The sequence below is a fragment of the Nansenia antarctica genome (assembly GCF_963989245.1).
Source record: "Nansenia antarctica genome assembly, chromosome: 9".
In the NCBI taxonomy this organism is placed as follows: Eukaryota; Metazoa; Chordata; class Actinopteri; order Argentiniformes; family Microstomatidae; genus Nansenia; species Nansenia antarctica.
This window is the reverse complement of record NC_137679.1, coordinates 709,729-724,728: the sequence shown is the minus strand read 5'-3', so window position 1 is coordinate 724,728 and position 15,000 is coordinate 709,729. Positions and strand designations below refer to the sequence as shown.

At 43.8% G+C, this 15,000-nt stretch overlaps 1 protein-coding gene across 1 annotated transcript in view; it reads left to right on the top strand.

Moving 5' to 3' along the window:
* The window catches only part of LOC308165030 (kinesin-like protein KIF21A), a gene marked incomplete at both ends in the record, with an annotated part of 44,471 nt that overhangs the window by 16,111 nt on the left and 13,360 nt on the right, over positions 1 to 15,000 (top strand). The window contains 5 exons of the mRNA XM_080539131.1: positions 1,535 to 1,555; positions 2,582 to 2,639; positions 3,101 to 3,155; positions 4,093 to 4,307; positions 5,223 to 5,345. Of these exons, the coding sequence (XP_080395257.1) occupies positions 1,535 to 1,555; positions 2,582 to 2,639; positions 3,101 to 3,155; positions 4,093 to 4,307; positions 5,223 to 5,345 (472 nt within the window). The remainder of the gene's footprint in view (positions 1 to 1,534; positions 1,556 to 2,581; positions 2,640 to 3,100; positions 3,156 to 4,092; positions 4,308 to 5,222; positions 5,346 to 15,000) is intronic.

Sequence of the window (15,000 nt, the reverse complement as noted above, 5' to 3'; positions counted from 1 at the left end):
CCTTTAGAATTAATAAGGTTCTATCTCCGTTTAGAATGATAAGGTTCTATCTCCGTTTAGAATGATAAGGTTCTATCTCCCTTTAGAATTAATAAGGTTCTATCTCCGTTTAGAATGATAAGGTTCTATCTCCGTTTAGAATGATAAGGTTCTATCTCCCTTTAGAATGATAAGGTTCTATCTCCGTTTAGGGCAGTTCAGAGATATTGAGCGTCAATGTTTTTACATTCCAATATGTTCTGTGAGATGGAACCTTTGTATTTTATTCATTACTAAATAAAAAATGTCAACATTTTAAAAAAATAACACCACACAGGCATTAATAAACACCCGATCAGATTATGTAAAAAACTAAATTTTGACAAAAATGGAGATAGAACCTTATAACTCTAACGTCACGAAACGGCTCCACCAGGCCTGGTGTCTGGAGGTCCTGATGTCACCTTCCCCCACTACCTTGCAAGCTCTTAGCTGGCTCCATTAGCTACCTAGCTAGCTAGCATCTGACTACTGTGTGAAATTTGATGTTGTTCGTTGTTGAGATAACTAGCTACTGTTGGAACTTTGTGGAACCTGACATGCTTCAGTTATCAGTTATTAGGCTTGCAAAAGTTGCAAACGTTTGGGAAACTTTCCGATAATTTCCAAAGTTTCCGTATGGGTTTCAATAGGGAAACGTTGGAAATTGTGTGAATCTTTCCCAAACTTATGGGAATTTTGCAGGATAAAAAATACAGGTATCCATCTCACCAGTCACCTGGTGCAGAGGTATGATTGGATGCTGAAAGAGACATGTTGGACCTCCAGAACCAGAACCAGGTGTCTGTGGTCCAGTGCATGATGGGGCCTGATTAATTGCTCTTGCTTGTTTGCCGACACCTGAATAGATGCTGGGTTGAAAGTTATTTGTGACATCTGCTGGTGAAAGTGCAACTTTTGTGCTACATGTGCTTAAACTACAGATTGTAAGCTTTCAAATGACGTGTCATACATTGAAATCGGAGAAAGATTTAACAGGACAGGCGTATTTGAATGTTGGAATTTGAATGCACCTCAAACACTGAATGGGAGAAAAGTGACTCAGCCACAGCTACGAACGCGGCTAACAGCTAGCGGCTAACAGTGGTACATCGCTACGAACGTCTAACTACGTTTTTTATAACATCACAACATGCTGAGAGAACATTGACATGCTAAAAACACACAACTACACATACATAGATGAACACACAGTTCTTGCTTTTGAACACGTTCTAAAACGAAACTATGTTTACAAGTCAAGTCTCCCTTACCAGTAGCCTCCGGCAAACGAGAACAGTGAATCCAATCCACAAATTATACATATTTAGTTATACATATTTAGTTATACATATTTAGTTATACATATTTAGTGATTTTACCTCCTGCGCCACAGCCGCCCTATATAAGTGCAGTCCATTTTGATTTGAATTTGCTTTTAATTATTAGGGGAACGTGTCTTTGATTTGTGTGTTGCCTTTTTCTGTCCCCCCCTGTGTTGCCTTGGTCTTTTCAGAGCTAGGTAACATGCCAGTCGGTAAGTCAAACACACCAGACTCTACTATGAATGCATGGGTCCTCCTCCTCCTCCTCCTCAGAACTAACTACAGCTGCATAACCAACACATCCAGGTGCATGAAGTGTTAACAGCCTTCCTTCCCTCCATCTGTATGCTGACCCCCCCCCTCCCTCCCCAGTGTGGAAGAACCCCAACCCCCCCAGCTCACCATGTGCTACAAGCCACCATGCTACTTAGCACCTGCTTACTACAACGTGTGTATCTTTAGAACAGTGGTTCTCTAACCTCTCCTCGGGGCGCCCCAGCCGCTCCACATATTTGATCTGTTCCACCACCAGCACACCTGATTCAACTACCGGTAATCAAGTACAAAGCAATTATGATTTGAGTCAGGTGTGCTGGTGGTGGAACAGATCAGACATGTGGAGTGGCTGGGGGTCCCCGAGGAGAGGGTTGAGAACCACTGGTCTAGAAGACAAACAGAGAACAAGGATGGTTGTTTCAGGAGCCCCAGTAGAACCAAGCCACCCAGGAGAGATGGACTAATGATTCCTCCTTACCTTGTATCCTGGATGTTCTTGTCTCATCTTCTGGTCCTTTTTCCCCCCTCTCTCTGTTGAACTCTTCATAACCCCTCTCTCATATGACCTCTCTTTGACCCCCCTGACCTCCTGTTACCTCTGTTGACCCCTCTCTGACCCCTCTCCGACCCCTCTTTGAACCCAGTCACTTGGACAAGGACCAGAGCATGGCGCTGCGCTGACATCGTCTTCTCCATCCGCTTTCCGTGTTCATTGTTTCCACTTCCTGTTACCCTGTTCATTAAACAAACCTCTTAACCTGTGTCGATAACCACTCCTATAACCACTGGTCTCATTGGTCCCCCGGTCAACAGACTCAGAAGTATTTGGACTACGAGATAATATAATATCAACGTGACAGTAAATAAAGAAAGTCATTATTTAATCATGAGAGGAGGTTGATAATCATAAACGTGGCGACGGCGTGACTGTTGTTGATGTTTGGGCTCTTCTGGTTTGACAGACAACGGGGAGGACAGCAGCAGTGATGAGTCAGCACAGAGTCCTGCTGCAGAGGGAACGTGAGTAGAGCAGCCTTCCCTGCGTCATGTCGTTAGCCTCGTAGCATAATTGCCTAAGTCATACTTTCGCCAAATGTAGATATCTGCCTAACTCTCCTCTCCTAACACTGCTGATTCACTGGCTATTATGTGCCTACTATGACATCAGCCTATCAGAATGCTCGTTACATTCCCAAATCACTATCTGCCCAAGTCATCTCTTTGACAGAGGCATGTTTGACACGACATACAAAGATGGCTCGGCTGACCACAAGTGAAGCACGACTTAGGCAGTTATGCTATGAGGCTAACGATATGGATTTCTTCACCCAAATTACCACAGAAAATAGTTTGATAAAATAGTTTGTTTATTTAGAAATAGCTTAGCCATAGTATCTGATACTATATCCTAGCAGTGGCAGCCTCGTTGAAAGAGCAATTTATATTTGTTATTATATTTCTTCTTCTTCTTCCTCCTCCAGCTCCCTGGCGTCAGATCTGATGAAGCTCTGTGGAGAAACCAAGACAAGGAGCAAGGTAGCGTCTCTGCAGCACGAGCAGCGTTGTGTAGGGGGGGTCAGGGTTAGGGTTAGGGTTAGAGGGGGGGGGGGTCTGTTGGACTAGTCTTACTCATGTTGTACAAGCATTTGAACAAGCATCATTTTGAGTGTGTGCGTGCCGTGTGTGCCCACTGTAAAGCCTAGCATGTTCAGTCTGTGTAGTGACGATTCAGAAGTGTTCTCTAATATTTCATCAAACACCCCCGATGCTGTAATCGTCAATGAAAATCACAGAGAGGTGCTCATTCTAGATGTTGGCTGCACCTTTGACCACAGCCTAGAGGAAGCCTTTTCAACCAAGATCTTGAAATACCAACAGCTGGAGCAGGCCATATCACAACTGGGTTACAGATGTCAACTTTTAGTTTTCATATTTGGCAGCCTGGGCCATGTTCATAAGCTTGTTGTCAGAGGCCTTCAAATGGCTGGTCTATATCTAAGAGAAGGGCCAAACAGTTAGCAAAGTACTGCTCAGTATCTGCTATTATTGGTAGCCGCTCAATATGGAGAAGGCGGTGCTTCTTGTACCCATGAGCTGGGTACTGTCTGTTTTACAGTACTGATACTGTATCTGTCAACCCACTGGTATCATCTGGTGTGAATAACATCCTGTGTGTGGCAGAACTGGTTGTTGGCTCAGCACTACTGTAACGGACTGTTTTCATAATGTCAAAATGCACTGATAGTATTTATGTCCTTTAGATATTGTACATTTATGTGGACATAAATAAAGCATTTAAAATGTGTAGTGTTTGTGTGGTGTGTGTGCGTGCGTGTGTGTCGTGTGTGCGTGCGTCTGTGTGTGCGTGCGTCTGTGTGTGCGTGCGTCTGTGCGTGTGTGTGTGTGTGTGTGCGTGTGCGTGTGTGTGTGTGTGTGTGTGCGTGTGTGTGTGTGTGCGTTTCTCCCCACCCAGGCTCGTAGAAGGACCACCACCCAGATGGAGCTTCTGTACGCCAACAGTGACTCTGCCCCCGACCCCCCCCCCTCCGGAGACCCCCCCACCCCCGCCCCACCGCTGGCTGAGACCCCAGAGGGCGGGGGAGGGGTGGAGCTGGAGACCATGGGCCTGTCAGTCAGGGACTATATGCCCCACCCCCCTGGCTTTTCTTCCTCTAAAACAGGCAGCATGTAAGTCTAGGCCTCAGCGCATGCTAAGTCGCTAACTCGCTAACATGCTTACTCGCTAACCTGCTACATCCTACGATCTCTTCGCTTCCCTGCATGTTTATATATGGGTTGCCGCTGCCTCTCTCTCCCTTCTCACGTTGCCTGACATTGTCTTATAACTCCCCTCTATTGGATTGCTTCCTAGTCCTTCATAGAAACACAAAACTAAAATCCTCTTCCCTCTTTGAAATGTTAACGATATAAAAGCATGTAAGTTAGTATGTAACGGTCTAACCAAGCTTATTATTCATGCGTTCATTCATAGCGCTAAAGGTTAATACCTCATGCATTACAATAAGAAAATACTGGCCTGCGACAAACACAGAAACATACCCTGCCCAGCCTTTCTACACACGACGGGCACGTTCACAGTAACAGCTGCTTCTTTTAACAATGACAGCTAACATGCTAATAACAGCTAGCATGCTAACCGTTCATGCAATAGGCTTTCAATAGCCCTTGATAGAGATACTAATGATGACTACTGATTGCACGTTGACACACCAAAACAAGAGAAAGAAATGGCTGATAACTTCACTTTAGTGTGAATTAGTTGTTGGTGCTGTGGTGGGGGGGGGGGGGGGGGGGGGGGTGACTGGATGTAGCGTAGCGCTAATGCTACGCTAGTGCTATCATGTAACACATGAGCTTTGGCGAAGAGGGATCCTCTGTTGGGACTATAATGTCAGGTAACAGTGTGTGTGTGTGTGTGTGTGTGTGTGTGTGTGTGTGTGTGTGTGTGTCATGCATGACCGCCGCCTCATATTGTTTAATTTTTTGGGGGGGGGGTTCATTCATGCTTGTGTGTTATGTTTTGTGTTTGTTGTGTTTGTGTTTGTTGTGTTTGGCTAATGAAATGAACCTGGCGTCTGTCAGTCCGGGCGCCAGACCTCCTCCCTTAGCGGCAGAAAAGAGAGTTCCGGAGCCGTCGCCCCGCTCCCGCAGGAAGACCTATGACAAGGCGGAGACTGACAGAGCTAAGGTCAAGGAGATGAAACAGTAAGAGCTAGCGCCTCCCTGCTAACTGCTAACCGGGTGGCCCAAAGTGGCTAACACCGTCAAATGATATCTCTCTCTGCCCTCAGAAGCATGTGTTGTCAACTTAATCAACGCGTCACTTCTTTTGCCTGGTGTGAATAACTTTGACCCTGCCAAGTTCTACACTGAATTGCTAGTAGGGCTGCAAAATTCCCGTAGGTTTGGGAAACTTTCAGATCATTTCCGAAGGTTTCCAATAAAATTGTATTGGGTTTCAATATGGAAACATTGGAAGTTATCGGAAAGTTTCCCAAACTTATGGGAATTTTGCAACCCTCTAGTGTTTTTATCCTCGGAAGATCTTAAGCTTCTAATATCCCTCTTGAATGAGACAAGACAGTAAGATTTGTCCTAATTATACCCATAGCCCATGCTGTCTTTGCCCTTCACTGCATTTGTGACAGCATGAGGGAGCACCAGGTAGTCAGCTAAGTATTGGAAAGAGGAAGCATTTTGCCTTCTTTTATGATGGTATACAGACTGACTTATATAGACTGACTTATATAGACTGACTTATATAGATGACTTATATAGATGACTTATATAGACTGACTTATATAGACTGACTTATATAGACTGACTTATATAGATGACTTATATAGATGACTTATATAGACTGACTTATATAGATGACTTATATAGACTGACTTATATAGATGACTTATATACAGTAGATGACTTATATAGACTGACTTATATAGACTGACTTATATAGATGACTTATATAGATGACTTATATAGACTGACTTATATAGACTGACTTATATAGATGACTTATATAGATAACTTATATAGATTGACTTATATAGACTGACTTATATAGACTGACTTATATAGATGACTTATATAGACTGACTTATATAGACTGACTTATACAGACTGACTTATATAGATGACTTATATAGACTGACTTATACAGATGACTTATATAGACTGACTTATATAGACTGACTTATACAGATGACTTATATAGACTGACTTATATAGACTGACTTATACAGATGACTTATATAGACTGACTTATATAGACTGACTTATACAGATGACTTATATAGACTGACTTATATAGACTGACTTATACAGACTGACTTATATAGACTGACTTATATAGCTAGGCCTTATTCCAAAGTGCTTTACAACGGCCTCTCATTCACCCATTCACACACACATTCACACACCAATGGCGACAAGCTACCATGCAAGGCGCCGGCCGGCCCCGCTCACTGGGAGCAATTTGGGGTTCAGTGTCTTGCCCAAGGACACTTCGACATGTGGCCAGTCGGGGCTCAAACCGCCGATCTGCCAACCTTGCGATCATTAGACGCCAATCATTAGACACCGGCCCTACCTCCTGCGCCACAGCCGGCCCATTTTAGCTCTATACTACCCAACAATTTGGATTTGAAATCAAATAAAAGTTTGGATTACTATGAGGTTAAAGAAAGTAGAGATTCTCAGCTTTTAATTCTGTGTTTTCTTGGTTTCACCATTTAGACATTACAACCCTTTTATACGTAGTCCCCCTGATTCAGGGAACCTAATACGGTAGTACTGGAAAGATGACTTGACAGATGTTCCTGGTACATCAGGTGTGTTCTGTCACGTCGTCACTTTGGGCCTGCTAATACCAGTCAATCAGCAGAAGTTCATCAGCAGAAGAAGTTGTCTCAAACTGGTTTGTTTCATGAATTCAATGAGTTCAGTGTTCTTCAGTGGCCTTCCCAGTCACCGGATCTGAACCCAACAGAACACCTCTGGGATGTGGCAGAACGGGGAAGTGGCCTTCCCAGTCGCCGGATCTGAATCCAACAGAACACCTCTGGGATGTGGCAGAACGGGAGAGATTCACAGCTTGAAAGTGCAGCTGAGAAATCTGCAGGAATTGTGTGATGCAATAATGTCATCCTGGACCAGAATCTCAAAGGAATGTTTCCAACATCTTGTGGAATCAACGCCACTAAGAATTGAGGCTGTTTTGAGAGCAAAGGGAGGCCCTACCCAGTATTAGTTAGTAGTTAGTGTTCCTAATAAAGTGTTTGGTGAGTGTATATACACCCCATAGTAAATAGTTTGAATTCAAATCCAAACTGTTGGACTAAAAGAGCTAAAAGTAGCCAAAACACTTCCTCTTGCCAATACTTACTACGGAGGTTCACTGTAGGTGGGACATGTCTCATTAGAGTTCCTTAATAATTTTAATTTTAATTTTTTATAATTTTGTCATTTAGCAGACGCTTTTAATCCAAAACGACTTACAATTACGAATTACAGGGACATTCCCCCTGGAGTAACTGAGGGCAAAGTGCCTTACTCAAGGGCACACTAGTAGTGGTGTGGTTTCAGGCGGGATTTGAACTCACAACCTTCCGATCACAAGTCCAACTCACTATCCACTAGAGTCTAGACCACCACTAGACCACCACTACCCCTTAGCATCTCTAGTATCGTCAATTCAGTGTTCAACTTGACCTCTAAACCTCCCAAACCCTCTGATGCAGATTTGGCTACGATATATATATTATTAATCATATATATTGATCCCTTAGGTGGTGGGCCGAACGCGTTTATCGCGAAGTTTATCTTTTTCCATCTACGGAGTAAACGATCTCTTACATACGATATTAAGTAATTCTCTTAAGTCTATAACAATTTGTTGGCAGCTGTATTTATGTCGGAGATTTTCACAAACTTATTTTTTAATCGTCTGTCTGCTCAGGGACATCGCTGGTCGCTCTAGTTGATAAACCAATCAGAATTCGAGTACGGCTTCATTAGGACCCCGAAATGTAAACACTGGCTGTTAACCCTAGCAACTGACTGGATGTTAACCCTAGCAACCGCGGGGAAATAAAGAGATGTGATGAATTATGGAGTGTTGTATGCATTTAACAAACCGAACGGACAATATTATAGCATTTTCAGATGCAAAATGGACCAGATTTGTACATTGTTCTCTACAGTGGGTGAATCTTCACACTGCAGAAAGTCAAATTGCAGAAAGGGCTGTAAGACAATGCTATATAATAATAATAATAACTTTATTTGTATAGCGCTTTTCCTGCCAACGTTGCCGCTCAAAGTGCTTTAATCATTATATAATCTTAATTTAATTATTTTGTAACTTAAATGCAATATTAAAAGCATGGGTTTTTATAATCTTAATTTAATTATTTAGTCATTTAAAGGCAATATTAAAAAGATGCGTTTTTAGTCTTGACTTGAACATATTTGCTGAGGTTGCATCCCTAATGTATATGCAGTAGGCCTATGCCAACATACGAAACATTGAAAGAGCCCACAAGAGAAGGGAAAAATCAGTACAGGAGGCTGCAGGTTTTTTATAGCAATATAAGTTATTTATAAGAACAAGATGATATAAACAAGCTAAGATATGACGTGAACATTATTAACAATATGATATAAACAAGCTACAATATGACATGAACAAGATATGAACAAGGCATCAATGGGTCAGGGTCAGCCCTGCCAGGTCAGGTCCAGAAGATGTGCAGTGCAGTCCAGGGCTGAGCATCTGGGGTTACCTGGGTAAACAGATTAGGAGAGTTTTAAATAAACTAGGCTATACATTTGGAAGCATTACTACTTTTACTATTGTTGTGGGAACAGTGAGGAAGATAGACATTGGGGAAATGCTGGTCTATAGTCTGGGACCCTTTCCTGCAGCAATTGCGAACATAGATGTCTCTCTTGTGAAAACTGACAAAGCCAAATTAATGCACTTTCTAGAAGGATCAGTAAATCCACCAGCCACAGTTGAAATCCCTGATGGCTCAACCTGGGTGTGGGATGCAATGGCACTAGTACAGGCTATGAAACCCCAAGATACATTTGGAAGATTTGCCAACAGTGCACTAATGTACCTGATCAATGCAGCCAAAGTGAGTAAATCTAAAGTGGTGCATTTTGTCCCTGACACCTACAAAACACTGAGTATAAAGAACGCAGAACGAGGTCGACGAGCAACAAAAGGATGTCAGTTGACAACAATATATTCAGCTGACCAGAAGACACCAAGACAGTGGTCCAAGTTCTTGGCTTGTGGCCAAAACAAAGAAAATCTACAACAGTTTCTTTTTGAGACATGGTCCAAGTCCAGGAAAGACCAAATTCAAGACATCACTTTGATTGTTGGACATGGGTCTGAGTGTCATGTGATCAGAGTCAACAGCAGTGGCACAGAACTTGAGGTTTTACCACTGCTCACACTGTTCTCAATACAGGAGGAGGCAGACACCCGGCTGTTGCTTCACTGTGCACATGCCTCACAGTATAGCTCACATGTTGTGATCAGCAGTCCTGACACAGATGTGTTTGTACTGGCTATCGCTTTCTGTAAGGAAATAGGAGCAAACCTGTACTTCCACACAGGGAAAGGGACAAACAAACGCACCATACACGTACAGAGAATACACAGCCATCTTGGAGATGAAGTCTCTGATGCGCTAATTGGATTTCACTGTTTCACCGGCTGTGATACAGTGAGTGCACTGCACGGCAATGGAAAAGTGAAGGCCGTAAAAACACTCCTGTCCAACAAAGAGCATTGTGCTACTTTCCAAAAGTTGGGAACAGCTTTTCAACTGCCAACAGAGCTTTATGAGGAAATTGAGGCATTTACATGCGACCTCTACGACCACAAAGGCTGTAGGGATGTAAATTTAGCTAGGTGTCAAATGTTTAAGAGTGAGAAGTGCAATGACCGAAGTCTACCACCAAATAAGGATGCCTTGCACAAACATAGTCAGCGGGCAAACCACCAGGCAGCCATATACAGGAGGTCCCTTGAGAGCCAGCCAGACATCCCTCCGCCAATGAGCCATGGCTGGAAGATAGAGGGAGATTTCTTTGAGATTGACTGGATGTCACTTCCCCCAGCCCCAGTCGCAGTTTTAGAGCTTGTATACTGCTCCTGCAAAAAAACAAAATGTGTGAAAGGGAGATGCACATGCAAATCTAACAACCTACCATGTACAGACATGTGTCTGTGTTTGCACTGCGAAAACACACTAGTGTTATAAATGTTCTCTAACACTTGAATCTTTGTCTAGTCTCGTCAATTATAGGCAAGGCAAGTGAAGATACACTTAATCTGGGTTTTGTCTTACCAGCTCACCTCGTAAAAGTGAGACGATTGACAATCAAAAACATGCTTGCACACACATATAACATACTCACACACAAGTTAATGTTACTGGTCCCAATTTGGCACAATTATTACTGAAATTATTGAGAATAGACATAGTTGACATAGGTAAATTAGCTGTTGTACCCTTTAAAGTTAGATAACTAGCTTGTTAATTAATTAGCTTCACAATCGCGGGTGAGGTTAGGTCGGATTTTTCACTAAAATAGCATATTAGAACATGTTTGTATTGACACAACATGACATGGACGTGTTCATTAATATGTGATATGAATTAGTATGACATGCAAATCTTACCTGAAACATTACTTGACAGTAAAGTTATCCGAAACAACTCAGTCTTCCCTTTTTCCAGATAATACGTTGTTTACTTCCTTGTTTACGTATTTTGAAGGAATATCATTGGCAGACGTCAAGTCAGGTGACGCTTTAACAGGTTTTGATTGGTTAGCGGCATAGTAGCCCCAATCATTCTCCTTATTAACTTATGGATCGTAAGTTTACTTTTCATAAAACGTCGATCGAAAATCGGCTGCCAACAGACGGAAACATGTTCCAAAAAAACCTATTTAGCAGTGGTGTGCCGTCAGGGCCAGCAAGGCCTTCTCTGCTGGCCTAAACATCATCAGAATATACATTTTATTTTAATATATATTTTCCACAAATATGTATTAATGATTCCCCATAGTCTATTCTCTTCATTTCATAGCTTTCCTCTTGGTTGCGCTGCTTCCAGTCTCCGATTGAGATTTGGAGGGCTGGCCTTTATGTTAGAGCTTTTATCCAATCAAAATGTGTTGCTAGGGGGCTCAAAAATCTGCCCGCCTTCACATTAAACGGTGCTGCGGATTCGACCTGTAACTTAACATTGGAACGAGAAAACCTGTGGCGTACCTAGTAAACCTACGTAGATGCGAGCAAAAGCAACAACGGCGCCTGCTGTAAGGCTCAATGATGTCAGCACCCAGCACGTCTTTTGATTGGATACGCACTATTGCTACGCACTATTGATACGCACTATTGATATTCACTATTGAGATGCGGAACTATGCCGGTAGATGTGAAACTTTTGAAAGGGCGCAGGGAAACGGAGCCTCACAACGAAAGCTTTCGTTGACTGATCGATAATACTGATCGATTGTGTCCTGTTTTTGGGTAAACAATAACTTTCATTTAGGGGACACAATGAAAGCGCCAAGTCCACAAACAGAGGAAACTACGTTGAGCTTCTTTCTTTTCTGGCTGAAAACAACCCAGATTTACATTACCACCTGTCCACAAACAAAGTGTTTACTGGGACGTCAGGCAAAATACAAAACTACCTGATTTTTGCTATTGCTGAAGTGATGGAAGAAGAGATCAAAATGGAGATTAAAAAGGCACCCTTTGTCGCTATTATGGTGGACGAGACGACAGACGTGGGTAATGTAGCGATCTTAAAGATGTTAGTTTAACACTCTTCATTGTAAATGCGGATTTATTGATTAAAAATGCTTCGGAAATATTAATATAACTCTGTTGTACTTGTCTGACTATGTTAAGGTGATGCAACGCCCGGTTATACTGTGTTTCTGTCTAGTTTCTAGAGCCATGGCGTCATAACGATGGTATTAAGAGGTATAATAATTCAGGTAGGAATGTGTCGGACATCACTGAAGGCCTAGGTGTGAAATGCACCGCCCGCCACTGCTATTTAGCTTATATGAAAAAATCAACTAGTCCTTAGTTGTAGATCGATCATTTCACAAACGAAAGCAGATAGACAGCTTCGGCCCACCGCCTACCTGCGCTGACCGACTTCTTTCTCTACCCGTTGGAAGTGACATGTCCTCTGAGCTGAACACGCTAGGGAGGGAGGGGCAACGTGGAGGAACCACTCGCTGTCTTTTTGAATCCAAACTGTCATTCCCCTGGAAACCTGCTCTCTCAGAACTCAGGCCCAGCCGATGTGACGAGCAGAACTCCTGTGTGTGTGTGTTCTAGAACACATGTGACGAGCATGCATAACCCTGTGTGTTCTAGAACACATGTGACGAGCATGCATAACCCTGTGTGTTCTAGAACAGATGTGACAGGACTGATGCTGAGGTCTGCTGTCACACCCGGCAGCTAGAGGCCGCAGAATGTTGTAGGGTGGATGATGAGGAGTGCAGTTGAGGGGTTTGTGTGGATCTGTGTGTGTGTGTGTGTGTGTGTGTGTGTGTGTGTGTGTGTGTGTGTGTGTGTGTGCATGCTTGTCCTGTGTAACACCCAGACAGATGCTCCTCTCAGCCCACCTGTCTACAGTTGCAGCTGCAACCACAGTGACTCCTCCTCCTCCCCCAGCCTGCCTCCCCCCTCCTCCTCCCCCCCCCTCCTCCTCCTCCCCCCTCCTCCTCCCCTCCTCCTCCCCCAGCCTGCCTCCCCCCCTCCTCCTCCCCTCCCCCTCCCCCAGCCTGCCTCCCCCCTCCTCCTCCCCCCCCCTCCTCCTCCTCCCCCAGCCTGCCTCCCCCCCCCTCCTCCTCCTCCCCCTCCTCCCCCTCCCCCAGCCTGCCTCCCCCCTCCTCCTCCCCCCCCCTCCTCCTCCTCCCCCCCTCCTCCTCCACCAGCCTGCCTCCCCCCTCCTCCTCCCCCCCTCCACCACCACCACCTGTAGCCAGACTGTCTCCTTCCCCCCCTCCTCCTCCTCCTCCACCAGCCTGCCTCCCCCCTCCTCCCCCCCCCTCCTCCTCCCCCCTCCCTAAGAGACACCATAGACACATGTCACGTAAGAGGCACCATAGACACATGTCACGTAAGAGACACCATAGACACATGTCACATAAGAGGCACCATAGACACATGTCACATAAGAGACACCATAGACACATGTCACATAAGAGGCACCATAGAACACATGTCACATAAGAGGCACCATGGACACATGTCACATAAGAGACACCATAGACACATGTCACATAAGAGACACCATAGACACATGTCACATAAGAGACACCATAGACACATGTCACATAAGAGACACCATAGACACATGTCACATAAGAGACACCATAGACACATGTCACATAAGAGACACCATAGACACATGTCACATAAGAGACACCATAGACACATGTCACATAAGAGACACCATAGACACATGTCACATAAGAGACACCATAGACACATGTCACGTAAGAGGCACCATAGAAACATAGAACGTAAGAGGCACCACCAGCGGCGGAAGGTCTGAGAGATAAACTCCCTTTTTCTTCTGCTGTAAACGTATGTATGTTGGAGGAATATAATGTGGAGAAAAGTATACTGCTTAGCAGTTTTAACCAGTGAAGTAGTTTACCGCGCTGGAGTTACAGTGTTAGCTAGCTGCTAGCCCTGACTCGTTCCCATAGCAACACAGCTCTTAAATCAAGCTTAGCCAGGGGGGAAGGTGGCTAACTTTCTAACCTCAAAATAAGTCTGCCTTTTTATGCAACAGGCAGTCTTAATTACACTGGTCTAACCTGAGAATATAAGACTAGTCTAAGGCTTAGACCAGTCTTAATCTATGTTTATGAGAATATAAGACTAGTCTAAGGCTTAGACCTGTCTTAATCTATGTTTATGAGAATATAAGACTAGTCTAAGGCTTAGACCTGTCTTAACACTAGAACAACCATGAGGGGTCCGTGAGTAATAAAACATGTTTTTATATCTTTGCACTCGATCAAATTTCAAGACCCTCCTCTCATGACTTGTCCTAGATATGTGGTGTTCTACCACCCCAGTATCCTTACATTTTCAAAACCACATCAGGATAAGCTAGTATGAAGATGTTTTGCTAGTTTTTCTGTGTAGGAAGCAGGCTAATTTACAAGCGGCCAACTAGTGGTCGTTGTGTGAAAATAGCAGCTTAGCATTGTAAAGAGGGGCTCTTTTAGTAGGTAAAAAAGGCACGGCTGTTCTAGTGTTAATCTATGTTAATGCAACCGAACCAGTGTGTTTTCTCAGGCGTGTCTTACCTGATGACTGATCATGTGTCTTACCTGATGACTGATCATGTGTCTTACCTGATGACTGATCATGTGTCTTACCTGATGACTGATCACGTGTTGTAGGCTGAGATGAGAGTCTCTCTCTTCTGTCTCTGGAGGTCCTCAGGTATTCCTCCCTCCTTGGAAGGTTGTGTGTTCTGTTCTGTTCCGTCCAAACCATTATCCTGGGTGGATGTTGTTTGGTTGTTTGGTTGTTTGGTTGTTTGGTTTTGGGATTTTTGTTTCGCAGCATGTCGCTAACTGGCCAACATGTGTTGCATGTGTGTGTGTGTACAGCGTGCATGTGCGTATGTGGCTGTGGTGTGGTTATGGACCGTGCTCTGACCCGCATGTTGGGGACTGCATGCAGTCCTATCTACATCTGTAGCGTCGTGTTAATGTTAATCAAGAAAGTATTTACCTGGTTTTTTTTCTATTCTATTCTATTATGTTCTAATCTATT